This window comes from Amyelois transitella, chromosome 3, assembly GCF_032362555.1.
Source record: "Amyelois transitella isolate CPQ chromosome 3, ilAmyTran1.1, whole genome shotgun sequence".
NCBI lineage: Eukaryota > Metazoa > Arthropoda > Insecta > Lepidoptera > Pyralidae > Amyelois > Amyelois transitella.
Genome location: NC_083506.1, coordinates 11,594,723 through 11,622,625, shown reverse-complemented (window position 1 = coordinate 11,622,625; position 27,903 = coordinate 11,594,723). Strand labels below are relative to the sequence as shown.

At 35.4% G+C, this 27,903-nt stretch overlaps 1 protein-coding gene across 3 annotated transcripts; it reads right to left on the bottom strand.

Moving 5' to 3' along the window:
- Positions 1-636: 636 nt before the first annotated feature.
- LOC106129838 (17-beta-hydroxysteroid dehydrogenase 13) lies at positions 637-26,829 on the bottom strand. Of its 3 annotated transcripts, none has more exons than XM_060948449.1 (8): positions 26,811-26,829; positions 23,237-23,298; positions 7,575-7,734; positions 5,857-6,008; positions 5,011-5,188; positions 3,608-3,793; positions 2,831-3,013; positions 637-1,973 (listed from the first exon to the last, which is right to left on the bottom strand). In XM_060948449.1, the coding sequence occupies exons 2-8, from the start codon at positions 23,293-23,295 to the stop codon at positions 1,899-1,901; spliced, it is 993 nt and encodes a 330-aa protein (XP_060804432.1). In that variant the 5' UTR covers positions 23,296-23,298; positions 26,811-26,829; the 3' UTR covers positions 637-1,898. The 3 variants fall into 3 exon arrangements, with proteins under 3 accessions (XP_060804432.1, XP_013183982.1, XP_013183981.1); XM_013328528.2 differs by lacking the exon at positions 26,811-26,829 and adding an exon at positions 26,581-26,666; XM_013328527.2 differs by lacking the exon at positions 26,811-26,829 and adding an exon at positions 24,469-24,601 and having other exon boundaries at positions 638-1,973.
- Positions 26,830-27,903: the final 1,074 nt, after the last annotated feature.

The following is a 27,903-nucleotide window of genomic DNA, read 5'->3' as shown; positions in this document are numbered from 1 at the left end:
ATTTTTATTGTCTAACAGGGCCAGGCCCCCTAGAGATGTTATGTATCGTAGATACTGTACAACACGTTTGTGAGCATAGTTTAAATGTATACTTAATGTCAAATAGTGCTGAAATAAATAGAATGAAAATGTAGATTGCTTTTATTTCACCTCTGAGGTTCCGATAATCTAGAATTTATTTTTAATTTGATTTTGGAAACGGCGTCTTCAATTTTTAGACCATTGGCACTACATACTGACTTATCATCTTTAACGAGGGATTTAACATTTTGTTAAATATATTGTACACCGGAGGTCCCGGGTTCGAATCCCGGTCAAGGCATGATGAGAAAAGAACTTTTTCTGATTGTCCTGGGTCTTGGATGTTTATCTATATAAGTATTTATTATAAAATATAGTATCGTTGAGTTAGTATCTCGTAACACAAGTTTCGAACTTACTTCGAGGCTAACTCAATCAGTGTAATTTGTCCCGTATATATTTATTTATTTATTTATTTATTTATTGTATGTTTAATTATTTAATATACTTATTTCATATTTGATTATGACTATTTTATGAAATACCTTCTTAAAAACGGCTTAACATTGTTAAAAAAGGGGACAGTTAAAAAAAGCAAAATTACAATTTTAATTTGATATCACATTTATTTCATGTACAACTTAGATAACATCACAACCACCTTATATTGAAGTTTTAATTATCACATAACAAAATATTTAACATTATTAACATACATAAAATTGTTAGTGATGTCGGTTTTAAAAAATGGCACATGCATCAATTTATTTATTTATTTTTTTATCAAAAGTTGGTATTATACGGCAAGAAAAAATGATCGAAATGCTATAATTGTATGGCTTATTTTTTAATAACAATTATTTTTGGCCATAGTCAAGTAGGATTCCGTATTTTATACGGTGAAAACTATCCACCAGATTCATAATTTGCTTAGCTAAACCCTTTTTTAAAATGTATTTTAAAAAATAAATTTAATATGTCTACAGATAATTTTACTCTTTTATTTTTTGTTAAATATATTTTTATATAACTAATATAAAAAAAGAGTTAAAACATCTAAATTGTTATTGTTGATAAACTGTAATATTCTAGATATAATACATACTTATAACAAATAGCATGCATGGTCAAAGGCATGCCCCGGGCTCCTCTCCAGAGAGGTGAGGATACACCCGGGACTAAAGCCAGGGGGAAGAAGAACCAAAAGCAATAATTACCTGTTTAATTTACCCATACTTATTATTACAAAGAAAGACTGTTTTTTTTAATTAGGAATAAACGTTGGTACAAAAATTGTATGGAGCTTAACGTGGTTATTTTAAAAGAATTTTATAAAACCATTTTCACAAAATACACACAATTCACTTACAACTAATAAAAATACACCCAACACTTACAATATATCGCTTAATTAGTATTCTTATTTTAAGTCTTATAACAGGAAGAACATAATTTTAAGACATGCTGAAAAATGCAATGTAATACGAAATATAAAACAAAACATCTATAATTATATTACAGGAATTTTCATAGACTGTGGACAGACAAAACTTAAACAATAAAATTTTCGTAAAAGCATATTAAGGCCATGGTATATATTTAATTCTTATAAATACTCGTAATTTTATTTTCAACAAGGAAAAATATGAGTATATATTGAATTTACAATCAACAATCATATTTCTAGAAATTATTTCACATTTTCTAAAAATGCAATTTTGTGGAAAATAATGACATAACATTATACCTACATATCTACGAAATTATTAATATCTATGAATATTATTGTTTCAAATATTTGTGCCTTTTTTATGGTTTATTATTATTTCCTTAAATGTAAATCATACCTACTTTGGAGACTAATTAAGCCCTTATTATTATTCAGCCTCGAGCCCTGAATCTAAGAAGTCTTTCAAATGCAATGGCACAGCGCGGGGCATCGCTCGACAAAACTGTAAACAATTAAAAACTATTATGTAAAAAGCTATTAAAACAATATAATAAATAATAATTATTTATTAATCGAATAAAATTTTATCGTTCTCAATAAAAACGGTTATGTAGGTACAGCGGTTCTAAATCATGTACATACATACATACATACATATGGTCACGTCTATATCCCTTGCGGGGTAGACAGAGCCAACAGTCTTGAAAAGACTGAATGGCCACGTTCAGCTATTTGGCTTAATGATAGAATTGAGATTCAAATAGTGACAGGTTGCTGCTAGCCCATCGCCTAAAAGAGGAATCCCAAGTTTATAAGCCTATCCCTTAGTCGCCTTTTACAACATCCATGGGAAAGAGATGAAGTGGTCCTATTCTTTTTTGTAATGGTGCCGGGAACCACACGGCTAAATCATGTATTTAAATGAAATAACTCTGAACATATGTATAAAGAATATGGTGATTTCCCGAACAAAATACTAATTATCTCTACAAGTTCATAGTGCTCAAATAAAAAAATGCCCATAGATTAATTGTTCAAAGTTTTTTTCTTTAATCATATTGAACTTTGAAAAGATTTTCCAATATGTATGTTTGACACAGTACGTTTTATAAGCGTAAGGGATGGTCTACTTCTAACTGATAATGAATCAAGAACGTATCTTGACCAAATTAAGGACGTCCTGCAAAGGGTCAGGTCAAGAGTACCCGGAACCGCCGAGCTTGCATGAAGAGAGTTATGAATGTGGATGAAGCGAAGTAAGTATGCAGCGATCGTGTCAAGTGGAAAGATGTAGTCTCTGGCGTAGTAGGCGTGATTTTATGTATGTGTGTGTATGATGATAATGAAAATGAAACTTACCAGGTTAATATAGTAGAGTGAGCTAGGAATGGTAATCTCATAGTAATTCCTTCGTACGGCATCAACGATATCATCTGCAGCTTTATCAGGAGTGACAATCTTGAGAAGAGATGGGAATTTAATCTTGGGGTTCTTGCAGAGGCCAGTGTCGACGATGTACGGACAGATGACTGTTAGTTTTATCTGAAATACATGTTATAAGAAGTTTATTTTGTGAAGAAATACGTTTACTATAATTGATTGTCACAGTCACAAGAAGTATGCCTGCACAAATTCACGCATTGATTTTTGGCTCGGAACGGCTTCTTCTTACAAACTTATTAAGATTTTTGGACCTAGTGTTTCCCAACTGCGCTTGTTGGTTGAAGATAAATATTTTTAAACATAACAATTCTACCGGCTGTCCTTTCAGTATTTCACACATCGTTAATGATTCTGCAGCAAAGCATGACTCGGTGTAATGTCTATATTGTCAAATCTATTAGGCAAATGAAATCATAAGAACGCCGGTAATAGTGGGGTTTCGGTCCAGCATTAAAAGCAGCTTGGGATTCTTTTTAGGCGATGGGCTAGCAACCTGTCACTATTTGAATCTCAATTCTATCATTAAGCCAAATAGCTGAGCGTGGCCTATCGGTCTTTTCAAGACTGTTGGCTCTGTCTAATCCGCAAGGGATATAGACGTGATTATAATTATGTATGACAGGTTGCTCGACCATCGCCTAAAAGAAGAATCCCAAGTTTATAAGCCTATCCCTTCTTCTAAATTCTACTTACACCACTGTAATCCCTAATATCTTCTCTCAGCTCCTCATGTAAGGCTTCCATCATGCCTCGCACTGCAAACTTGGTGGCGCAGTACGGCACCAAGTTCCGGAGTCCCATGACCCCAGCCATTGATGACATGGCGACTATGTGGCCGTGGTTCCTCTCCATCATCGCTGGCAAGAAGGTTTGGAGAAGCTGTGAAATTCAACGAAATATAATTTCAGATCAGTGACAGTAACATCTTAGACATTTACTCTACCAATGTATTAACAGATTAGCTTCTTCTCAGTCTATCATTATCTATTGTGCCGTGTGGTTCCCGGCACCAATATAAAAAGGGCGACTAAGGGATAGGCTTGCAAACTCGGGATACTTTTTTTAGGCGATGGGCTAGCAACCTGTCACTATTTGAATCTCAATGCTATCATTAAGCCAAATAGCTGAACGTGGCCATTCAGTCTTTTCAAGACTGTTGACTCTGTCTACCCCGCAAGGGATATAGACGTGACCATATGTATGTATGATTGAAAGTAGAATATATTGCGGTAATAAATAATCACCCTAAAGTGAGCAATGATGTTGACTTCGAACAGAGCCCTGATCTCCTTCCCTAAAGTGTCCCTTAGAGCCTTGTAGGGCATGATGCCAGCGTTGATGACATGCATCATGAATTCACCAACCACTCCAATAAAAAAGGGAACGCAAAAGCAATTTCCTTAGATTTGAAAGTAGATTATTTTGCAGTATCTAATAAATAATCACCCAAAAGTGAGCAATGATGTTGACTTCGAACAGAGCCCTGATCTCCTTCTCTGAAGTGTCCCTTAGAGCCTTGCAGGGCATGATGCCAGCATTGATGACATGCATCATGACTTCACGAACCACTCCAATAAAAGAGGAAACGCAAAAGCAATTTCCCTAGATTTGAAAGTAGAATATATTGCAGTAGTAAATAATCACTCAAAAGTGAGCAATGATGTTGACTTCGAACAGAGCCCTGATCTCCTTCTCTGAAGTGTCCCTTAGAGCCTTGCAGGGCATGATGCCAGCGTTGATGACATTCATCATGACTTCACCAACCACTCCAATAAAAGAGGAAACGCAAAAGCAATTTCCCTAGATTTGAAAGTATAATTGCATTGGTGCCGTGTGGTTTACGGCACCAATGAAAAAAGAATAAGACCACTCCATCTATTTCTCATGTACGTCGTAAAAAGGCGACTTAGGGATAGGATTACAAACTTGGGATACTTTTTTTTAGGCGATGGGCTAGCAACCCGTCACTATTTGAATCTCAATTCTATCATTAAGCCAAATAGCTGAACCTGGCAATTCAAGACTGTTGGCCCTGTTGGTAGAACTCCGCAAGGGATATAGACGTGACCATATGTATGTATGTATAAAATAATCACCCAGAAGTGAGCAATTATGTTGACTTCGAACAGAGCCCTGATCTCCTTCTCTGAAGTGTCCCTTAGAGCCTTGCAGGGCATGATGCCAGCATTGTTGATGAGCATCGTGACGTCGCCGACCTCCCGCCGGACCCTCTCCCCCAACGCCAGCACAGCCTCCCGGTTGGTAACGTCACATCTGGAACAGTGTTTGGTATAATTGTCCAAGTGTTATGTTATTTATTTTCAAGCAGCTGAATGTGGCCATTCAGTCTTTTCGGGACTGTTGGCTCTGTCTACCCCGTAAGGGATATAGACGTGACTATATGTATGTATGTATGTATGTTATATTTTTTTCAGTGTACACGCATAAGATTGTTTTAAAATTTTCTGGGTAATGCGTTAAGTAGTAAAATTCTGCAGTGTGGTTCCCGGCACCAATATAAAAAAGAATAGAACCACTCCATCTCATTTCCCACGGATGTCGTAAGAGGCGACTACGGGATAGACTTAAAAACCTGGGATTCTTATATTAGGCGATGGGCTAGCAACCCGTCACTATTTGAATCTCAATTCTATCATTAAGCCAAATAGCTGAACGTGGCCATTCAGTCTTTCCAAGACTGTTGGCTCTGTCTACCCCACAAGGGATAATAGAATACATACATACATGTGGTCACGTCTATATACGTGACCACATGTATGTATGTATTCTATTATTAAGCAAAACAGCCGAAGTCTTTCTTTACGCGTTTGTTGTGAGCTGTGCATTTACATATAAACACATGTGGAAAAACTTGTTTCCAAGATGACCAGGTCCAACCTTATTCTAATTATCTATTCTGTAGATCAATGGCTAGGACTTACTCATATCTGTAAGCCTGTCCTTTCTCCTCCTTGATCATGTCGACTGTCGTCTGGTTTCCAGTAGGGTTTATGTCCACACAGACCAGGATCCCCCCCAGCCTGGCGAAACGGAGTGCTGTCTCCCGACCCATACCGTGCCCAGCTCCTGTTATCTATAATTTTAAAGGATATAAAAATTTTATAAAGTAAGTTATAGTATATAACTAACGACCCGCCCCGGCTTCGCACGGGTGCAAAATTATAAATGTTATTATACATAAAAACCTTCCTCTTGAATCACTCTACCTGTTACAAAAAACCGCATCAAAATCCGTTGCGTAATTTTAAAGATTTAAGCATACAGACAAACAGACTAAAATAGCGACTTTGTTTTATACTATGTAGTGATAAGGTAGTAGTAAGGAAGTATGCAGAGATCGTGGCAAGTGGAAACAGGTAGTCCCTGCCTACCCCTCCGGGAAAGAGGCGTGATTTTATTTATGTATGTATAAAGTAAGTTAACAAACTGCCGTGTTATAAAAATAATAAAATTATCAAACGTGACCTTTCTAGTCTATTATGATTTCTGCCCCGTAAGAGATAAAGACGTGATTAGGTTAAAATTACTATTGTAACTATTGTTGTTGTGCCGTCGGGTTCCCGGCAACAATTCCAAAATAATAGAAATACTCTATCTTTTTTCCATGAATGTCGTAAAAGGCGACTAAGGGATAGGCTTATAAAATTGGGATTCTTCTTATAGGCGATGGGCTAGCAACCTGTCACTATTTGAATCTCAATTCTATAATAAAGCCATACAGCTGAACGTGGCCTGTCCGTATATTCAAGACTGTTGGCTCTGTCTACCCTGCAAGGAATAAAGACTCGTTATATGTATGTCTTAGATGAAAAACTTGCTTGTCATATGATGAATAATGTCATGTACGCTATCATGTAAAGGCCTCATTAGTACTCATAAATTATAGTAGTAAACAGGTTTCCAACGACTTCAAAATTATAGCATAAATCTACATAATAAAATTGCAAATTTTAGATGTTTCTATTTTGTTTATAAAGACTGGGTTGCCCACCAGATGTGCTAGTATCAGCCCAATTATAAAATTATTATTACATACTAAATTTGGATTTTTGATAAGACTTCTTAAACACTTTAGAAAATTGTACAATATGTCCCTTTTTAACTTAAAACATTCGCGTAATGTACCTAAAGTCATCCTATACTTAATAAAAACTAAATTTAGATAATTGAGTGCGGAACCATGATATAAGCCAGAAATAAACTTAATTTGGGGCTAGTGGTTCTCGGCAGGAAGTAATTATATGTTCAGACTTTGTGAGACTGTTACTGTCTACCCCATAAGGGATAGAGACGTGATTACATGTATTCATTCATTTGGGTATTTGATCTATCTAAATTTAAGATTTATTTAGATTTAATTTAAACGTGCCGTGTGGTTCCCGGCACCAATACATAAAAGAATAGGACCACCCCATCTCTTTCCCATGGATGTCGTAAAAGGCGACTAAGGGATAGGCTTACCAACTTGGGATTCTTTTTTAGGCGATGGGCTAGCAACCTGTCACTATTTGAATCTCAATTCTATCATTAGGCCAAATAGCTGAACGTGACCATTCAGTCTTTTCAAGACTGTTGGCTCTGTCTACCCCGCAAGGGATATAGACGTGACCATATGTATGTATAATTAAAACAGACTTACCAATATAATTTCTCCTTTAACGCTCTTCGGTTCTGGGGGCACGAAGAGCTGGTAGTAAGAATAGATCCAGGTACAGGTCATCTTGAGGTACAAGATGAACACCTCGAAGACTAAACTCGTAATCTGGTATATCTTCATCGCTATCCCTTGCTCGTCCGTCCTGGAATGCATAAATGTTTTTTATTTTAATCATCACCGATGTCAAGAAATATTTCTTCAATAACTGATTGGGCAAATAAGATGATTCTGAGTGTTTATCCTACTACTATTATAAAGGCGAAAGTTTGTATGGATGTATGGATGTTTGTTACTCTTTCGCGCAAAAACTACTGAACCGATCACCATGAAATTTGGTATGTAGGTAGCTGAAGACCCAGAATAACACATAGGCTACTTTTTATCCCAGAGTTCCCGCGGGATTGATAGGGTTTCCATGCGGACGAAGTCGCGGGCGGCCTCTAGTTTGGTTTATAGATTTACGTTTATGCCCGCATAAATTACCTAATACAATCACGTCTCCATCCCAAAAACATTGAATGGAACTACACGTCAGTTTAATGATGGAATTGAGAATTAAATAGTGATAGGTTGCTAGCCCATGGCCTAGAAGAAGAATCCCAAGTTTATAAGCCTAAGGTTTTTAATTGTTTAATTTTTTTAAGGTATTTATTTCTCGTATTAGTTTATATGAGAATTTGGATAAGAGGACAGTGGCTCTATGTAAAACATAATCTCTTCAAATTATCCACATTATATAGCGGACCCTGTGCTCTGACAAATTTGTCACTTGGATCCTTAAAGACCTCGAAGCTATAACAGGTGAATTTGAAATAGAATAGAATAAAATAGATTTATTTTCAAAATAGGATACACCTTGTATCCTATTTTGAAAATAAATCTATTTATTATCACTTATTGACGTCACATAACTTAAATCTTATTATAACTACTACCGCTTCCAAAGCGCATGTGTAAAAGAAGCGGCGGAACAAACTACACTGCAGCATTTTCATCGGACATCGGACGAAAATATGCTTATATATCAATACTAAGAAATCTTTTTTTCGCTAACTGATTGAGAAATCATGATAATACTGAGTGTTTAGTTGGTAAATATATACACGCCTACCCACCCGTATACAAATGTAAATTATAAGGTCAAATTTGCATCGCTTACGTCAAAGATGTCTACATCTATTGATAAGCTAATAAACTTGGGATTCTTCTTTTAGGCGTTAGTCTAGCATTCTGTCACTATTTTAATTCCAATACCTTAATTTACAGTTGAGCTGAGCCTTTCAGTCTTTTCGTGACTGTTGGCTCTGTCCATCCTAAGAGGAATAAAGAAGTGATTATATGTTTGTAAAAGACTTCATTAAATTGGTAGGTACCATTATGACATTGAATATATATACACGAGACATATTACACAGATTGAGTTAGCCTCGAAGTAAGTTTGAAACGTGTTACGAGATACCTACTCAACGATACAATATTTTATATCCCTTGCGGGGTAGACAGAGCCAACAGTCTTGAAAAGACTCAACTATTTGGCTTACCTAATGATAGAATTTAAATATTTTACAATAATTACTTGTATAGATAAACATCCAAGACCCAGGCCAATTGTAAAAAGCTCGTTTCCCATCATGCCCTGGCCGGGATTCGAACCCGGGACCCCCGGTGTCACAGACAAGCGCGCTACCGCTGAGCCACAGAGGCCGTCAAATGATGTAGGTTAAAAGTGAATAAACTGTCGTACATTCCACAAACAGCCGGGTTCAGATTATGACACTTGTACCTATAAATGAAGTTTTTATCAATAATGTTGCAACGTATGTCATAACTTCAGCGATGTACAGAGTTTATATTCACTTGTAAGTTTTTTATTTCATCCCAGCACGTACAAATAAGTCCTATGACGGTTCCAGAAGGTTATTGAAGTTCCAGAAAAAAAATTGCCTATATCAAATATATTTAAATATCAGGCTGCACGTGGCCATCATAGCCTTTTCAAAATCTGTTGGCTCTGTTTACCCACATACATACATACATACGTATAAGTGATAATATCTATATCCTTTGCGGGGTAGACAGAGCCAACATTCTTGAAAAGACTGATAGGCCACGTTCAGCTGTTTGGCTCAATAAAAGAATTGAGATTCAAATAGTTACTAGCCCATAGCTAAAAGAAGTTATCCCAAGTTTATAAGCCTATCCTTTAGTCGCCTTTTACGACATCCATGGAAACGAGATGGAGTGGTCCAATTCTTTTTTTATTGGTACCGGGAACCACACGGCACATGTATGTATGTAAAAGGAATGTCACGATGACCTCGTCTGGTTGCGTATGAGGAAGCGAAGTACAGGCCAGCAGCAATTGATGGTAAATACCATCTGAGGTTGACACATTAAATGATTTTACACTGCCGGCGATGTTGTCTGCACAAGGTAGCCTATTAGGGTTTCATAACCATCGTATTCTTTGTTGGTAACTTAATAGGATTTATCTACGTACAATTGATCAAGAGAGCAAATAAATTTACAAACTCTCGTAAGATTCTATGCAATAACATGAATTGTATTAAGCATCTTACATCTATCTTAAAGCCAAACAGCTGAACGTGACCTATCAGTCTTTACAAGACTGCTGGCTCTGTCTACCCCGTAAGGGATATAGACGTGATTATATGTATGTATGTATGTATCTTACATCTAAAATTTGATATAATTAATCAATTAACGACCTCTCTTAGTAAATATATAAACTAACGGATATCCATTCGTGGGATGCAAGTTCAAGTGGACTTTTGTAATAATCCGAACAAGACTCGAACTGCAAACATGCCATGAGCAGGCAATGTCGAAAACTGTTGCCTAAAAAGTTTTGCAACTAATGGCTGAGAAATGATTTTATAATAAAGGCTATAATGTGTTAATATGATACTCTCTGTTCTTGACAGAGAAGAATAACATAGGTGTGTCAAAATCCCTATTATGTTAATCGTCATCAAAATTGCACACGACTTTCAACATTGCAAAGAAATAGGTATGTATAGTATATATGTCATACGATAAATACTTAAAAACAACATACATAAATACATACATATAATAACGGCTTTATCCTTTACACGGTTTTAATTGAAATATATCCCATACCTACTAATCCATGAACAAAAAATATAAAGAGGAAAAATCTACTCTCGATATCATGTAGTGCAGTAGGTATAATTTGTTCAAAATTTTTTCAACAAATTTGATCAACCACTTACCTATATCCTATATGCTATAAATAAATAAATGCATAAATTTAATTTAATGTCTTTATAAGCAATGCGTTCAGGTCATGGTTTGGTAAGTTTAGTCTTCTGCAATAGAAACTGTCCTTGTAGTATAAATATCAGGTTTCCGGGGCGACGCAAGCGCATTAAAACCGGTACGGCCACAGAAAAGAAATATAATTTAAAAAATAAATACTGGCTGGTTCGACGAGATGGTTGTTGAAATTTTTACTTGGTTTAAAAATGGAATGTCAGTAAAATTTAGGTATTTGTTTCGTAGGATTATGATGTAGTATCTAGGTGTTTTAATTCTTGATTGTGAAAAGTGCATTACGAAAACAATGGGTAATCTGCTTATCACCTGAATTATTTAAGGTGTATGCAGATTATAAATAAATATATTATAATAGTTGATATTGATTTATAGACATAGATCAATACTTATACTCAAATACGTGTCGCATCTTTATAATTTACGGAGCAGACATCGGACCGGAGTTACGGGCAGTAGTGAAGATCCATAGGCTATGTTCAGATGGTAACGATGGACAATTAAAAAAAACTGATAAACAACTTTTTTTGACAAAGTATATAAGTTTTTTTTGCACGAATAACGTTCGATTCGACCTTTAAAACAAAATCATTAAGAAAAACGACGCCGTTACCACTCTGATCACGTACAACCAACATTACAGTCTCACATTGCGCAAGCGACCTTAAACTTGAACACCTCACGCACAAATCTGTGTTTTGGCCGGTTTTTTTTTTCTCATACGATTTGTTTATCTCTATCTGAGATTTCGTTTACGTACCCAGGTGCAATATTTGTAGGTTTACCTTCAACTGAGGTTTTGACAAATATTAGCCGGTCGGAGCACGGTTGAGATTTTCAAGTCTACGGGGAGTCCCTGCCTAGAATAAGATGCGCCGGTGGAGGTACAGTGGGCAAAACAGAAACATACTTATTGCCTTTTATTCTTCTACAAATAATAAGAATCCCGAGTTTATAAGCATATCCCTTAGGAAGGCCTTTGGGAAGGAGATGGAGTGGTCCTAACTTTTTTTATTGGTGCCGAGAACCACACGGCACTTTAAGATATGTTTGTTGTTAATGGAAATATACTCGTTTATTTTAGAGATATTCATTAGGTTACATGACCCAACTAATATGCCATATAAATCACACAATTATAACAGCCAAAAAACATTGATTAAGTGAGTTAATGATTAACTTATCATAATATTTTTTGTTCGTTTGTTTCTGTAGTTAGTTACTCGTAAAGAACATTAAGAAACAATTCCTTCTACTCTTTTTCCTTCTCTGCTCATGCTGTACGACTGTGGAATTCCTTACCGCATGATATTCGCGATTCCCAAACTCTCTCTTCATTCAAACGACGAGTTAAAGACTATTATCTCTCCAAATAGACTTATATATATTATATATTATATATATATATTGGTATGTTTATGTAGTTTATTACTGTCATTTATTTAATTATGTAAGTACTAGCATGTATGTTTAGTTAAATATGTTTTACGTTATTTATGCACACGCCATACCGCTCTAAAATTCATCTTTCCTCTCATGGGTCTACTGGAAGAGATTTCTTTTGAAATAAGTAGCACCTTTGTACTAGAATTATTGTAATAAATGCTCCTGTATATAATTTTGTGTACATAAATAAATAAATAAATAAATAAACAATTGCGTTTCACTAAAACAGTAAAAAATCTACTTAAAAAATAAACTAAAATGTTTATGGAAAAGTCAGACCTACGCAGTCTTGGACAATCAAACTTAAGTCCTGTCGAAATCTAAGAGAAATCTTTTGAAGAAGGTTTGAAGCTTATGTAGAGGAAATCCAACTAATATTATAAACTAACTGTGCCCGCGACTTCGTCCGCGTGGAATAGTTACTTTGGGCATCATTGAACCACTCAAGGATGAATAATTTTCCCCGTTTTCTTTTTTCATATAAAATTCCATTATTTCTTTGCTCCTTATAGTTCTCTCTATAGCTCCTCGGTAAATGGTCTATTCAACGCAAAAATGATTTTTCAATTCGAACAAGTAGTTCTTGAGATTAGCGCGTTCAAACAAACAAACAAACTCTTCAGCTTTATGATATTAGTATAGATTAATGTGAAATCTGGTTGTCTGTTACGCTTTCACGGCTAAACGCTGGACCCATTTTGGTGAATCATGCCTTTATAAATATATTGTAAAAATTCCTACGCGTCAGCGTAAAACGGGGTTTTGTTTGAATTGAAATTCAACGCGGACGAATCTGCGGGCAAAAGGATAGCGATATTTTTTTGCAAAATATACTCATTATAAGGTAGTGAAAGTAAATAATTCTCAAGTGCCATGGTCAGTCGGGGCTGGTAACTGCAAGAGTACTTGCCAATTAAGGTCAAATGCTATTGCAATTATGCGCACGCGCCTTTGTTCGTACTTTAATTTGAGGTTTTAAGACGTTGTTACCGTGTGGTTTCCGGTACTTAAGAATTGACTAAATGAACCACTGTATCTGATCCTGTGAATGTCGTAAAAGGAGTCTAAGGGAATCAACGGATTATTCTAAGCTTATTTGGTAATTGCTACAGATTGTAAAAGTTAATCCAAGGAGAGGCTTTGTGTAATATTAGCTATTAAAGTTATGAATGAAAGTCAGTCATGTCATCAAAATTGTGAAAAACTTTGGTTTTCATCTTCAAAAAAATCTAATTAGTATTGTAGCGAGAGCGATAATTCGGGCTCGACCGCTCACCAAAGGGAAGATCTTTCGTGAAATCTTTGTAATCGCGATTTACATTCTTCGCTGCTATTGGCCCAGCGCATCATTTTCTTCGCTATGATTGACAGTTGGTGTGTGACATTAGTGATGTCACCACAGTATGTTCAAGCATTTCAGTTGACAGTTTAGGATAATTATAATATAATAATAATTCACTGTACCTGACCTGCAAGAATCTGACACGCACTTGGCAGTTTTTTTTTTAGTAAAACGATTGTCGTGTAAACCCTTTGACTTCCCTTCGATTGACTTCCGTAAGCTTAAATACTTTCTAGACCTTTTACGATATAGCAGTTAATCGCTGGCATAAATTATTTACACGAAGTGCCTATTATTACACAAGTTAGTGTAAATGTGATGGAACATGTAATGCATCGCTAAGACACCACTGCGGTTTGTATTGAAATTGCACTTAACTGTTTATATATTAAGTTTACATTTGAATTAGTACCTACTGAGTTGGAGCTAGGTAGGTACATTTGTAACATATAGCTTCGTGAAATTTTATTTTTATAAGGTATATTTGCCGTATGGTTCCCGGCACCAATTGAAAAAGAATAGGGCCACTCCATCTCGTTCCCATAGATGTCGTAAAAGACTGCTGGCTCCGTCTATTCCGCAAGGTATATAGATGTGACTATATGTATGTATATACAAAAAAACAAACCTTAGCGACACAATCTTCTTTTTCTTCCCATTCTTCACGAACGAAATTTTGAACCACATCTTTAAAAATGTTATAATTAGCAAATATCTATAACCAAGATATCCTAACTAAGCCAGACGCGTGTAAGCTAGGAGCTCAACTTTCACTATGCGCCTCAACGATGCAGCTGAATGCAAGTAATTGCATAATAATTAAAAGGAGGTTGTGCAATTGCGTGTACGCGTTAAGACGTGCGTTTGTGGTCGTCCTGTAGGAAGTCCTTTTAGATTGAGAGGAGAATAATCAAGTTTTCCTGAGGTATACCTACACAAATGTTGATAGGACATATCTTTCCTCTCTCTCATCTTAATGCTAATCCGAAGTGTTAAAAGGAGAGACGATTAGACGTACTTCACATGTCTGGTTGCAATGTGAAGAGTCAAAACTGCAAAAAAATTAATATATCAAGTCTTCAATATTGTCGGAAGCCCGCATACATTCAACTGTCTTGAAAATACTGAAAGGCCACGTGCAGCTGTTTGGCTTAATGATAGAATTGAGATTCAAATAGTGACAGGTTGCTAGCACATCGCCTTAAAAAGAATCCCAAGTTTATATGCCTATACCTTAGTCGCCTTTTACGACATCCATGGGAACGAGATGAAGAGTTACCGCTTCTTCTGCACTGACGCCTTGGAAGCGGCAGTAAACTTAGTTTTAAGTATGTGAAAAATAAGATCCGTATAATAATTTTGTTTCTTATGTACATATGTTTATTTTATCAATGAGTAAGGGCCTCTTTAAGCAAGAATGGTGATATAATGCGGCAACACGGGTCACTGCCCTACTGATAACATTTTTTAAGAGCGATAGCAGACGACATAAACCAAAGTGTAAATCGTTTCATTGGTTTATGTCTAACTAGCTTTTGTGTCTGAGACATCTTATGCGATCTTACGCGGGGGATTTGTAAAAACGTGTGAAAAAAAAACTGGTTTTTTTTAAAGTCTCAATCTTATATTTTCATACATATAATCGATTTTTACTACTGTTTGACAGCAAGAATCTTATTGAAAACTAGCTATCCCCCGCGACTCCGTCCGCGCGGATGTCGGTCTTCGCGTAGATGGTTTATTTCTCCATTTTATTTTCAGTCCGGTCAATTTAGACCAAAAAATAGGAATGAAGCTACATTAATTCCCATCAAGCTGAAAATGAGTATAATTGTTTAAAACACAATCAAAAGCATTATTTCAAAATTCCCCATGATTCCGGTTTAAGGAAAAAAATAACCCAAGGTCAAAGGTAAGAAAATGGGATTTTCACGATTTTCTTCAAAACGGTAAGTTTTATAGGAAAATTACCTCAGACATAGATTGTAGATCATAAAGATATCTATAAAAAGGAATCAATATTTTTTTTCAATAAAGCTACCGTTTCTGAGATATTACGATGCAAAAAGTTGCAAGCGTCATAATATGCATAAGCACGTCTCGTATATAGGTACTCTATGTAGCAGTAATATAAGTAAAAATATTGTTCTGTCGGTAATTTTAACTTGAATTCAAAATATAAAATATACATAAGTATAATGAAACCCAGTCCCTTCATTTATACTGTAGTGAAACCTTGAGACAACATCTGTCTCTCTGTTTAATTGTGTACGTGGCTAGGGTCGTATAGCTGCTTTATCTCAGAATGCTCAACACATGAAATACCGTTAGTCTTTAATAATAGTTGTCCTTGCGGGGATACCGTTGTCGGCTATGGACACCACGGCCTCTCATGCCCTAGGAGTGCCGGCCGTTTAGGGCGCCATGCCGCCCTAAATGATATAATCCTCCGTGCTTTTGCCACCATCCATGTTCCAGCCGTTCTAGAACCAAACGGTCTGGCTCGGGATGATGCCAAGAGACCGGATGGTATGACTTTGGTACCCTGGAGATTGGGGCGGCCTTTGGTGTGGGATGCTACTTGTGTCGACACACTTGCGCCGTCTCATCTTCAGGTTACTAAATCTAAGGCCGTTTTGCTTCAAATGAGGCAAAAAACCTCAAAAGGCGCAAATATGTAGTTATCGGGATCAAAGTTTACATCAGATGGCAAGTGTGATAGTGATATTGAAAGGAGAGTGAACGCGGGGAACACGGTGAATGGAGCTTTGCATGCCTTTATGAGCAGTCAGAAACTATCCAAAAAGGCTCGACTGGCTGTGCACAGGGGCGTGTTGGTCCCGACATTAATGTATGGGAGTGAAAGTTGGGTATGGCAAAAGAAGCACGAAAGCAGAATAAATGCAGTGGAAATGAGAGCGTTAAGGAGTATGTTGGGTGTGAAATTGAGTGACCGGATAAGGAACAGTGTGATAAGGGAATGTTGTGATGTGAAAGAAGATGTTGTTACAGGAATAGAAAAGGGTATGTTGAGATGGTTCGGTCATGTGGAGAGGATGAATGAAAACAGGTTGACTAAGCAGATATACATGGAGAGTGTGGAGGGAAAGGTCGGGGTGGGAAGACCTAGACGAACATATCTTGATCAAATTAAGGACGTCCTGGTAAAGGGTCAGGTCAAAAGTACCCGAAACCGCCGAGCTTGCATGAAGAGAGTTATGAATGTAGATGAAGCAAAGGAAGTATGCAGGGATCGTGGCAAGTGGAAAGAGGTAGTCTCTGCCTACCCCTCCGGGAAAGAGGCGTGATTTTATGTATGTATGTATGTATGTATGTAGTTATCGGTAATATCTAAACTTTTGAACCTTTTGGGGTAGAAACTCTGGGACCGGGGGGCCTATCTGCCCATCAGCTTTTCCGACAATTGTCGAAAAAGCTAATTGAGGTAGGTATATCTTGACCGGAGGGCTGGAAATTATCTGGCTCAGAGAATCAGCATTGCCATTCGAATTGGCAATGCTGCCAGCCTTCTGGGCACATTCCCGCATGTTGATGCTATGCAAGGACTGTACAATTTATAAATTAAATTTTAGTTTGTAGTCATCTTTTTTCTTTCTTTTTATAAGTAGTTTTAGTTTTAATTTGATTATTGCATTGAATTTGATAATTGTAACCTCTATTATTGTCCTAAGATGATTTTCTTCACTTAGGGTCATTCTATTTTTTTTTTAATAATAAATACGAAAGTTAGTCTTGAGTGCCACTGCGTAGTGAAAACACGTGTTTATTCTAACCTATATCAGACTTTTTCAAGTTTAATAATAAAAATGTAAAAAAACGCGCTAATAGTACACTACCTCAGAGGTGGCAAGGAAACGGATGCATATTATGACGATTGCAACTTTTTGCATCGTTATATCACAGAAACGGTAGCTTTGTTGAAAAAAATTATTGATACCTTTTTTATAGATAACTTTATGATCGTTTTAAAGAAAATTGCGATACACCCATTTTTTACCTTTGACCGTGAGTAAATTTTTTTCCTTAAACCGGAATCATGGGGAATTTTGAAATAATGCTTTTGATTGTGTTTTAAATAATTATACTCATTTTCAGCTTGATGGGAATTAATGTAGCTATGTAGTATTTTTTTCATAGTAATTAGTAGCGGCCCGCTTGTGCAGCAAACGGTTCAAGCCAAAGCCGACTTTAGGCGCTACAGGTTACGGCGCTAAATCCACTGCGGGTAACGCAACGTGTGTTCGCGGTTCTACAGAACAACGTCTATGGATAAACTGAAAAATTAAGATTTTTTTTTCTTCGTATTTTTTCGGGATAAAAAGTATCCTATTTTACGCCCAGGATAATAAGGTATGATTATACCAAGTTTCATCAAAATCGAACCGTTAGTTTTCACGTGATGCCTGAACATACAGACAGACAGACAAAAATTTTTTTAATCACATTTTTGTGTTTGGTATCGATCCAGTAACACCCCCTGCTATTTATTATTTCAATATTTTCAATGTACAGAATTGACCTTTCTACAGATTTATTATATGTATAGATGTCTATGTTAATGTCTAGTATTCACTAAAATATTCTTGAGTACTCAAAAGGAGTAAAAGTATCTTTCAACCCGAAAACAAGGGGGAGAGGATCCGTAGGAATGTCATAAATTTTAGTTAATATGGGTTATATTTTTTTTTATCAAAGCCATACATGATAATGTTAAACTGTTTGTTTGTCCGTCTTCCACGTGAAATAGATTTAACCGATCTTCATGAAATATTCCAAAAATGTGGTATGGAGGATAGGACATAGGGTATTTACGAGCGGAGCCTTAGGCGAAAGCTAGTAAAACGGAACAGACAACCAATTGTCACAACGACCAAATTAGTATTTCACAAGTATTAAAACTCATCTCTCATCTCATGGGTCTACTGGAAGAGATTTCTTTTGAAATAAAAAGCACCTTTGTACTAGAATTACTGTATTGAATACTCCTGTATATAATTTTGTGTACATAAATAAATAAATCTATAAATACTAATATAATAAAGCTGAAGAGTTTGTTTGTGTGTTTGAACGCGCTTATCTCAGGAACTACTGGTTCGAATTGAAAAATTGTTTTTGTGTTGAATAGACCATTTATCGCGAAAGGCTTTATAACATCACGCTGCAACTATAAGGAGCGAAGAAATAATGGAAAATGTGTAAAAAACGGGGCAAATTATTCATCCTCGAAGGCTTCAATGATGCCCAATATATAATGATGGCCATAATTATTCCACGCGAACGAAGTCGCGGGCGGCCTCTGGTAATAAATAAATTGAAGTTTGGAAGGAAAGGATCCAATCTGCGGTCTATCATCGCCAGTTGCAACACACTGCAAGCACGCCTCGTCCATTGACCTTTAGTGATGCGCACGCGACATTGATTGGGTCAGTCGAGCCATTGGGAATGTAAATGGTCTAATTATTGGGATATAGATAGCTTCAGATAGTATTTGTATTTATTGCCGTGTGGTTCCCGGCATCAATAAATAATGAGTAGAACCACTCCATCTCGTTCCCATTGATGTCGTAAAAGGCGACTAAGGGATAGGCTTATAAACTTGGGATTATTCTTTTAGGCGATGGGCTAGCGACCTGACACTATTTGAATCTCAATTCTATCGTTAAGCCAAACAGCTCAACGTGGCATATCAGTTTTTTCAAGACTATTCGCTCTTTCTACCCCGCAAGGGATATAAACGTGATTATATGGCTTTGAGCGTGACTATTTGAATCTCAATTTCATCAAGCTGAAAGTGGGGTTCAGTGTTTTCTAGACTGTTGGCTCTGTCTACCCCGCAAGGGATATAGTCGTGATCTTATATATGTATACTATCATAAAAATTGTAGCTGCAATCTCTGGAAAGAAGTAAAATATATAGACAACTTTTTTATTCAAATAGTCTCTGTAGGCCAGTAATTTTGAAATTGAATGTCACTCGGTCCTATTTTTCCGGACAGTTGGGTAAAAGGTAATTACCTAATTTAGCTTAACATTTCCTATTTTTATGGCAAAATCATCGTATGTGTGACAAAACACAAATCTGTGATCTATTTCACTATATAGACTTACTAGCTGAGCCCGCGACTTCGTCCGCGTGGAATAGTTGTTTTGGGCATCATTGAAGCTCTCAAGGAGGAATAATTTCCCCCGTTTTTTTCACATTTTCCATTATTCCTTCGCTCCTTATAGTTGCAGCGTGATGACAAATAGTCTAAAGCCTTCCTCGATAAATGGTCTATTCAACGCAAAAATCTATAGGTCTATTTTACAACTCGAATCAGTAGTTCCTGAGATGAACGCGTTCAAACAAACAAACTCTTCAGATTTATAGGTAATATTAGTATAGATGTTTGTATAAACAATTTTTTTAATTAGTACGTACATATGTACTTATACGATTATTATGGTAACATTCTTTCAATAATAATTACTTTATGTATAAAAATACTTGACAATCCATTATCTACAGTTGTAATAGATAGGAACGTCGCCGATAAATTATATCAAATTGTTTTTAATATAAATTACGCAAACATATACCTAGTATGATTTCAGTCAATACTTGCTTAAACCTGAGTCTTCGCATGTTACAGTTTGAAAATTGAAAAAAAAAATTGCTTAAAGATATTTTAATGGTTATGAAAAACAAATACAACGACTAAGGTACATACATAGATATGTGTAATCACGTCCCTTGCGGGGTAGACAGAGCCAATAGTTTTCAACAGACTAAGGCCGCGTCGAGCTTAAATGATGGAATTCAGATTTAAATATTTACAGGTTGCTAGCCCATCACCTCCAGGAAGAAATCCTAAGTTTATGTCTTTGCCTAAGTCGCCTTTAACGACATTCATAGGAATGATATGGAGTTGTTCTATTCTAATGTTACGGAAATGACCTTTCGACACAAAAAAGGCCATTTCCTTAACGCTGCAGAGAGTCAGAGTAGGTAGGGTAGGCTTTAAAGTGGGCACCATAATCCCACCACCGGCGACTTAAGTCGTCTTTTACGACATCATTGCAAAGAGATGGAGTGGTCCCTATTCAAGAATACCGGAAACCATACGGTCATAAAAATTTAATTTAATCTTATATATAAAAAATTCTCGTGTCACAGTGTTCGTTCCTGTACTCCTCCGAAACGGGTAAGCCGATTCTCATGAAATTTTGTGAGCACATTGAATAAGTCTGAGAATCGGCCCACATTTATTTTTCATACCCCTAAGTGATATGGGTTGTCCACCCTTAACATTTTTTTTAATAGAAATTACTTAAAAATTATTTATATGGCAAAACAACGTTTTCCTAGACAGCTAGTCAGACTATAATTTCGTACTTAAGTACATATTAAGTAACATCAAACTGTCAAGGATAACGTTAGCGTTAGACGCGCTAATTGATCAACTTACAACACGTGTGACACCCGCCGGAATAGAACCAGTATACCTACCAGCCGTTGCGATAGTTATTTGGCAATATTTGTATGTATATATATATATATATGTTGCTATAGGAAACAGTTTGTGATATGTGAAATTTATTTGGCAATTTCTTCAAATCAACTCAAATTTCATGAAGATCGGTCCAATTATGAAATTATAAGATGATATTAACAAGTAAACTATTTATAGCATTAGAAATTATCAAATTATAAGTTAATATTAACAAATAAACTTATTATAACATTAAAAAATTAAAAATAATAGCTGGTATAATAGTGAAGAACATTGAAGTGATATTTAGGATACTCGAATTAATCACTCTGTCTACCCCGCTAGGGATATAGATGTGACTATGTCAGAATATATTGTGACAAGAATTATAAGAAAGAATATTTTCAATATATAATAGTATTTTCAATCGACTTAAAAAATGTGTAGGATTGAACAAGTCTTTTTTTTGTGTGTTTGTTACGCGATTACTCGGAAAATTTGAATTCTTTTTTTTTTCATTTTAAAGTAAATCTATCCTCTAAATTTTTAGGTTTCGGTTTGGTTAAGTACCTACATTTTTTCAACTAACCGGAACATTATTTTGTGGCAATGTTACGTATAGACTTTGAACGTGATAAAAATACTAATTTAAATGGCTAGATTACCTCCTTATCTCGTTGTGTGTATCTTAATTTTACGTGATCATAATAAAGATTATAATAAAAACAGTGTAACAAGTTTTATCAATAGATATTTCAACTAATATATAATAACAGATAATTTCAGATGAAGAAATAGCTATTTTTGTATCTATACTCTTATTATATCTAAAGCTGAAGAGTTTGTTTGAATGCGCTTATCTCAGGAACTACTGGTTCGAATTAAAAAATTACTTTTGCATCGAATAGGCCATTTATCGAGGAAGGCTTAAGGCTATATAACATAACATTGCAACAACCAAAGAAATAATGGAAAATGTGAAAAATAACGGGGAAAATTATTCATCCTTGAGGGCTACAATGATGCCCAAAATAACTATTCCATGCGGACGAAGTCGCGGGCACAGCTAGTCTCTAATAAAATAAGCTAACTCGTGATTCTTTATGGAACATGGTGATACATTATTATGAGATTGAGTCCTCAGTCAGTGATATTATTTTTGGCCATATTTCGTTATTTTCGTTTTTATTATTTTTCCATACATACATACATATAATCACATCAACAAATAATGCGGGATAGACAGAGCCAACAGTTTTGAAAATACTGATAGGTCACTTTCAACTTAGAGTGACAGATTGCTAGCCCGTCGCCTAAAAGAAGAATCCCAAATTTATAAGTTATCCGTAATATCCGTTTTCTTTGTCCACACTAATAATAAATAGAATTTGTATATTGTATGTTTGATACAAGTAGAATAGACCTTTAGGAGTAACATAGGGTTTCTTTCAAGCGAGCGAAGCCCGCACAAAAGTTAGTTAAGGATAATAGATAAAAATTGAAAAAGGAATAACTTATGACAACATTATAGCCATGCTGTACTGACTGGAGAGGAGTCAGGGATATACTAATTGACCATGGATCCTAGATTTGGGTAAGTCAGGTTTTTACAGGAAATGAGTCCCGTATGACCTCCGCAACCTTTGCAGGTAAACCTGACTCATATTGGGTCGATCATGGTTACAAATTCAGTTGCCTGAATGTGCAGGTTTCCTCATGATGTTTTCCCTCCCCGTAAGAGCACTGGTTAGTATTCAAACTAACTGCAGTGTAGTTTGTTCCGCCGTTTCTACATAATAGCGGTAAGCGGTAGTAGTTATAATTAGATTTAAGTGATGTGACGTCAATAAGTGATACCTTGTATCCAATTTTGAAAATAAATAAATTCTAATGTACATAATTTCAAATAAAGTCATTGGTACATAGCCGAAGTGGGATTCGAACCTGTGCCTTTCTTCGCATCACGCATTTTAACCTATCCCATTCGACCACCGACGCTCTTTCAATTTCCATATACATAAGTAGGTATAAAGATATAAACTTACCATGGCGCCTTGTCGACCAGCGTCTGCGCAGCGCTGTTTTTGCTCACTTCCGTGGCCATATTCTGGAAGCAGGAAAACCACAAGTGAAGAGGACTATTCCGCAATACTAATAAGCTACCTTATACTTGGTACATTTGCCTATTGAATATGAGGAGACCAGGAAGTATTTTATTTATAAACGTATTTACCTGTTTTCACTAAACGAGATGTTTTGTTTATTTTTATTTGATAGGTATCCAAGAAAAGCAAACGAAAAATATACTTCGTTTATCTCAATACATTGACTTGTGTACACGATATACGTTGGTTGATAGACGTTCTTAATGGGTTGTTTATTCGTTTTAATAATTAAATTACTAGATATAACTAGGTATTTCAAGATATAAACATAAAGAGGAGTAAAAATAACTTTCTTTTAAATTAAGTCAGTTTGTATGCCCATTAAGTACAAAAAAGCTATTTAAATAAATCGGATAGGAATATGATAAACGTAAAATAAGGAAAAAAATTGGGTTCGGCGCATCGAGTTGTTGCAGGTTGCTACCTATTCCTAAAAATCTGACGACTGTTTTAAGATTTTCGACCGACTTAGTGAAAGACGTTTATTGTAAACATTCGTATTAAATTATTTTTGACCTAACAATAGTCGGTTTTTAACCACAAAATAAACACTAAACTCTTCCCGTTATCATTCCGGCTGTGAAGATTAGATAGTGGAGGTATTTGTAATATTGTTATGAAGCCATCTGTTACTGCATTAAATTTTTCACGCATTGGAAAGAGTTTATTTTTATGTAAGTTTTGTTCTTCGTTAGAGACTAACGTCAGGTAAACACTTCACATGAGAAACTAAAATGTTCTTACTTAAGGCATTAACTTAAACCATTATGATAATTAAATTTAAATACACAATATCAGTATTTATTACAATTTTATTCATTTACGTAAAGATCTCTAATTATACCACGGTTATATCATATTGCAAGTTCCTAGGTGATTTTAGACTGTTAAAAGCAAAACGACATTTGTGGTCATCATTCTAATTGAAGCTAGGTATATAATAATAATTTTATGGAGTTAAAACAAGTTCCACAAGTAGATTCAACCAACAACCGGCACCTACATTAAGGCTAAAAATAAAAAAATAGTTAAGAACTCATTCCATAATAAAACCTTTCTTATTTTTTAATTTATTTATAAAACATACTGGCTAGTAACAAAAATCTACTTACACAATTTCAATTATTAAAAAGAACAAACACTGAACTGTCAAAATAGATGGCGGGAAAATATTGCAAAACGCGCGCGTCCGCACTACGCACCGATGTAAAACTAACTCTTGTGACTGTCTGTATAGTCTGTGACTGATCTGATGTGATGCGTTCAGAAAACGTATTTGGATCGAGTCAAGGTCCGCAGCTCACAGATCTACTCATTAACTGCGGCTAATTAAAACGGTATGTTACGGATACATTTCATTACTTGGTTTGCTCATAATATTTGAAAATAGATATGTTTGTTAGTTATTTTTGTATTTTTTGTCCATCTGCTTTTAGTCTGTTGGTATCCAAGACCTGTCCTTTTCTTCCTGCTTCCGTAAAGATTTCTACTGATTTTTCCTAAGAGGTCCCTTAGTATATACCTCAAGCTATGCTGTTGATGGAATAAAGATTCGAAAGAAAAATCTCAAGTGTATGTGTATAAGCCTCCCTTGATAGACTTTTACAATCTTCGCGAGAGGAGAACCAAGTGACGCACACTGTTTTTTCTTCGTTACTAGACCAACATAAAAGCAAAATACAAAATCAATAAATAGTTTATACGTAGGTTCCAATATTAGCTTGCATTTACAGCAACAAAAGGTCAAAATGAAGCACCTACCGGCCAGCCCATAAATATGAAATCGACATCGTATACATTATTTATTTAGGTACCGCTATGCATGGATTTTGTATTTATGTGAATGAACTACTGCATAACTTGGTACATGAACTACATTGTACCAAGTTATGCAGTCTATAACTACGTATACTATGGATGTCGTAAAAGGCGACTAAGGGATAGGCTTACAAACTTGGGATTCTTCTTTAGGCGATGGGTTAGCAACCTGTCACTATTTGAACCTCAATTCTATCATTAAGCCAAATAGCTGAACTTCAGTCTTTTCAAGACTATTGGCTCTCTCTACCCCGCAAGGGATATAGACGTGACCATATGTATATATGCAGTCTATAACATACGTGTAAATACAAATTTTAATACTAAATGTTTAAACGGAAAAAGACAAGTCGCTCGGATTGGCCAATCGACGATGAGTGCCCATTTTGAAAAGTGCACAATATGAGAAGTGCCCCTTTTAAGAAATGCACATTCTGCGTAATAAATATTTTTTGGTGAGTGCTCTTTTTACAAAGTGCTCATTTTTTGTCAGACCCTTATGTTCACTATCCTTTTCTACTCCATTGTGTCCTTACCTCTCTGGAGAGAAAATCAGGGTAAGCCTATCACCACGATATTGAATATGTAAGTCAGGTTTTAAACAAAGCGAACGTCTGAACTTCGCAACCTAGAAAGTAGTAAGTACCTCACACTTTTCGGATTATGTTTACTCATCCAGTTGCCTAAATGTCCAGAGCTCAATATAAAAATGATCCAGTTGAATTGTAGTTGTCGCTCAATAGCAATTTTATAACAATTTAACGAACAGTCCAAACATAATTTTGCACCTTTTTATCATGCTATTTTATCTATACATTTACTGATGCTCTAACTGTGTGAAATACCTAAATCAAATCATCCGGGAAGTTTTAATACATATTGATACATGTACCCAGGTTCCTGACAATAACAATTTATTCGTTGATTGACTGCTCGAGACGACACCAGAATATTTGCTAGCCATCGTGACCAAGGTTCTTCCTGTTATATTGGGGATCTAAAGGCCACAATAATAATTTACTCCTACAAAAATCTGAACCATTGTTTATTAGCTTTTACTCGCAGCTTCGTCCGCGCGAATTTGGGGCCACCTACAAAATGCAAATTCCACGGGTTTCCTAGTTTTTACCGTGATGAAAAGTAGGTACCCTAAGTCCTTGATTAATGCCTGTGATTTGAAAAAATAACTAATTAATAGTAATCTCATCAAATAATTCGGTAATCGATGTCTGTTTTATTAAAAAAAGATTATTAAAAATTTATTTATTTATCAGCCGATAGAACTTGACTGTACCTACCCTAAGACTGTATGACAGAATTCTGAATTAAAATTCGTTATCCGTAGGTTTTATTTACGGCATATTATTTGTTATTTATTATGATCGACAAAAAAATATAAAACTCACTTGAGAAGAAACGTCGCCGAAATGTAATAATCACTTAATCAAATGTATTATCAACACAGTTTTGTAAAAAAAAAATATGTAGGTATACAAATGCCAAAAAAACAAATTTGAAATATATCTTAAAATTTCGTTAAATAAACACCAGCTTAAGAAAGCTGTAAAAGCCAAACGTTTTACAAATTAATTTACTCAAAACACTAAAACACAGACACGTATTTTTAAACATTCACCTTCCGTACAATCCGAAAAGAACGATGTTATGATGATGATAACTTGCAAAGTTGCACACAAATCTTAATCTGCCCAAAACGATATTCCTAATGCTTCGACTCGCTATCAGATTCTGTAATCGTGTGAAGGTCAACCTGATTACTGGCGACCTTGAAAGAGAATGTGGGCAATAGCCGACAGCTAAGGCCGCGTGCACATTGGAGCGACACATGAGACTGGAATATTCGATAATAATTAAATTAATTTGATCATTCTATGGATATCGACTTAACGTCATTAGATGGCGTATCCACCGACGTATTTAACGGTCACCTCAATAAAGGTTCAAAACTCATTAGATTTAATCAATTTTAATTCTGAAATACAATGTTTTGTGTATAATTACTTCTAATTCCCCGATATTCCAATCAGGAATTGAGAAATGATAATTTCTCAATTTATAGGAATATCGGATATACATAATTTTTCTTAAATGCATTATCCATTCTGATTTCTGATTACAAACGACCTTTTTATTAACCTTCCACTTTCGTTCCAAATATTGTGAATTTAATTAAAGTGTAATGTAGTAAGTAACCTTTAACCTTTCTGCCTACTTACACAACACGTCAAAAATTTTAATAATGTTTGTCAACGATCAATGTCTAGAAAATACAAAAGTAAGGCGAAAAGATTGAATTTTTATTCATTGCACCGATGTGTGTGTAAAAATTAAAATAAATAGAACCCACTCATATTACTGTGTACGAATCTTAACAATAAAGCGAACAAATGAAATCCTATAGTGCTTTCTAGTCCAAGGTCGGTTAATATTTATATGCAACTATAATAACGACATATAGGATTGGTGTGTTGTTATTTTAATTACGAAATAATGTCGACTTACTAAAAGGATAATAATTTAAGTTTGTAAATTTATGTTACACATCAAGAAATACATAACGATAAAGAAAAAAAAAATTATTGTAAGGTAGTGAAATTGTATGATTAGCTGTTTTACTAATCAAATATTCGGCCAAACAGAAATGCACCATGATATAAATTAAAAACTTAGGTATTTTCAACGTACAAAATTTCTATATTTAGGTTTTA